The sequence below is a fragment of the Lactuca serriola genome, chromosome 4 (genome assembly GCF_051521515.1).
Source record: "Lactuca serriola cultivar US96UC23 chromosome 4, Lser_US96UC23_V15, whole genome shotgun sequence".
NCBI classification, from domain to species: domain Eukaryota; kingdom Viridiplantae; phylum Streptophyta; class Magnoliopsida; order Asterales; family Asteraceae; genus Lactuca; species Lactuca serriola.
In genome coordinates, this window is record NC_136411.1 from 12,317,268 (window position 1) to 12,319,754 (window position 2,487).

At 26.7% G+C, this 2,487-nt stretch overlaps 1 protein-coding gene across 1 annotated transcript; it reads left to right on the forward strand.

Moving 5' to 3' along the window:
* The first annotated feature begins 1,495 nt into the window (after window positions 1-1,495).
* LOC145099950 (DIS3-exonuclease-like protein) lies at window positions 1,496-2,005 on the forward strand. The gene has a single exon (XM_079037420.1). It carries the CDS (start codon window positions 1,826-1,828, stop codon window positions 2,003-2,005), a length of 180 nt encoding a protein of 59 aa, XP_078893546.1. The 5' UTR covers window positions 1,496-1,825.
* The last annotated feature ends 482 nt before the right edge of the window (window positions 2,006-2,487 follow it).

Below are 2,487 nucleotides of genomic sequence, written 5' to 3' on the forward strand. Positions count from 1 at the left end.
AATTAGATGAATGTTCCTTCTCGTGTTTACTTTAATTTTTGAGTAATTGTTTTTTTTCTAAATGACCAAAATGACACTTGACGAATCTAAAAATTGTGTATCCCTGAATGATATCCAATTATGAAAATTTGAAATTATATATATATATATATATATATATATATATATATATATATATATATATATATATATATATATATATATATATATAGGGGAATGATCAAATGAGAACACCCAAAAGGTTGAGAACGCGAAAACAATTATGAACCAATCAATATATAAGGGTATATTAGTAATTGTATGTTTTAATTAAATTAAAATAAAAGAAAATTCAATAAAATGTCTTAAATTTAGGATCAGTTACCAAAAAACAAAGAAATATTAGATTTTTATTTTATTATTAATGGAATATAAAAACATTTTTGCCAAAATTTATTTTAAAACTAAAAAAAAATCTTAAAAAAATAATTTTTTTTGCTTGTTTTTCACATTTTTTTTTTCAACAATGAATAGTAATCTAATCCAATCAAATTACCTCTATTCAAAAACGAAAACTTTCTTCAAAAACCATAATACGACTCTAATCACAAATGAATATATATCAATTTACAAATAATCCAATGTCTTTTTTCATCAAATAAAAATAAAAATAGTGTAAAAATTAACATTACTGAAAAAAATGAATATCTCTAATTATAAAGAAACACAATTATTCACACATGAATACAATGTTATTCATAAATAAATACAGTCATTCACATATGAATACACTGTTATTTACAAATAAATACACTTCTACTCATAAATAAATACAAAATAAAAAATAGTGTAAAAAATAATAGTTTCATAAAATGAATGTCTCTAATCATAAATAAATACACTCATTCACACATGAATACACTACTATTCATATTTGAATACACATTTTATCATAGATGAATACATCAAAATATAATATAGTTTTTCATTCTCCACTAACTCAAATTCTTCACATTTAATCTTCTCAAACAATTCCAATGGACGTTCATGAAAACCCATATTACATATATCATTAAGTTCAATGAACCATATATCTCTCACAATTAAATAGCTTCTGTGCACCACCTTTTCCTGTGAATCTGATTCCAGGTCTGCATGAAGGTGATCAATTATAAACCAAAACAATAATGTATTTATTTCATATTAACAAAACCAAAACAGTAAATGTTATCTTTATCACCTTATTTTTAGAAGCAAATAAAGAAAACCAATTTTAAAGCATTATAAGAAACTCACAGAGCCAAGCCCCTATTTTTGGTGTGTTAATCATTAATTTTTTTCATACCGGCATGAGAGAGGAGGACTACTCTTCATTTTGTTCTTCAACCCATATTACTCGGAATAAAATCATACTTAGACCTGCATCTATTTAAACAAATGGAAGGGGGCTGCGATTGCCATTTCGTTTGGAACCGAGACAAAAAAAAAAAAAAAAAAAAAAAAAAAAAAAAAAAAAAACTGAATCGCTGTGTTGGATGGTTGACGGCTGAAACCCTAATTTTGTTGAGGGAGATGGAGAGAGCTCATTCCTGCATAAATTTATTCAAGTAGGAGGGCTGAAACCCATCATCCACCATCACTCTTTCTCTCTCTACAAATCAAGAAACCAAAAACCCCGATCACAATCACCATCTTCGTACCATCTTTTGAAATCAAATATTTCGAGGAAAGAAACCGAAACCAAATCGACAGAATCCTGAAATCAAAAACCCATCACCAGATCTAGAAATCAAGAAAGAATCAAGAACAAACCCCTCTTTCTTTCTCTCTACAGAAATTAATCAGGATGTTGCACTTGTTCTTCGCAATAGCTTTCTCAGCGGTGCCATTGACTCTGTATGTTCCTCCTGTCAGAAGCTTGAATCTTTTCGTACAAACCATGGAAGATCTATGGAGGGAATCGAGCATCTATATGCATATGGTTTACCCTCGGGTACGATACGCCTTCTGTAGGATCCTGGATTGAATACTCTGCAACACCAACACCCCCCATTAGGCCCCCATATCCGACAATCAGCTTCAACTTCTATATATCTTTCGTATACTCTAATATATTCATATATTTTACAGTTTTTGTGTTATTATTTTATGTTTTCCATATTTTTTTTTTAATTTTTTCGTATTATTTTTAATTTTTTTTCGTATTTTTATTTTTTCGTTTTTTAGGTTTTTCTTTTTATTTTTTATCAATTTGACAACTTTTTTTATCTTTTCCGAAAAGATTAAATTTTATGAATATACTAGAGTATATTACAATTTTGGTGTTTGAGATTTTTTTTTTGTCTTTTTGTTTTTGTCTTTTTTTTTATTATAATTTTGGCAATTTAAGGTTTTTGTATTTTTTTTTATTTTGATTCAAGTAAATAAAAATGTAATATTTATATTTGTCTAACTTTTTTTCTTTATATTTTTTTCGCTATTTAGTGGTTATTATATTTATGTTAAGAC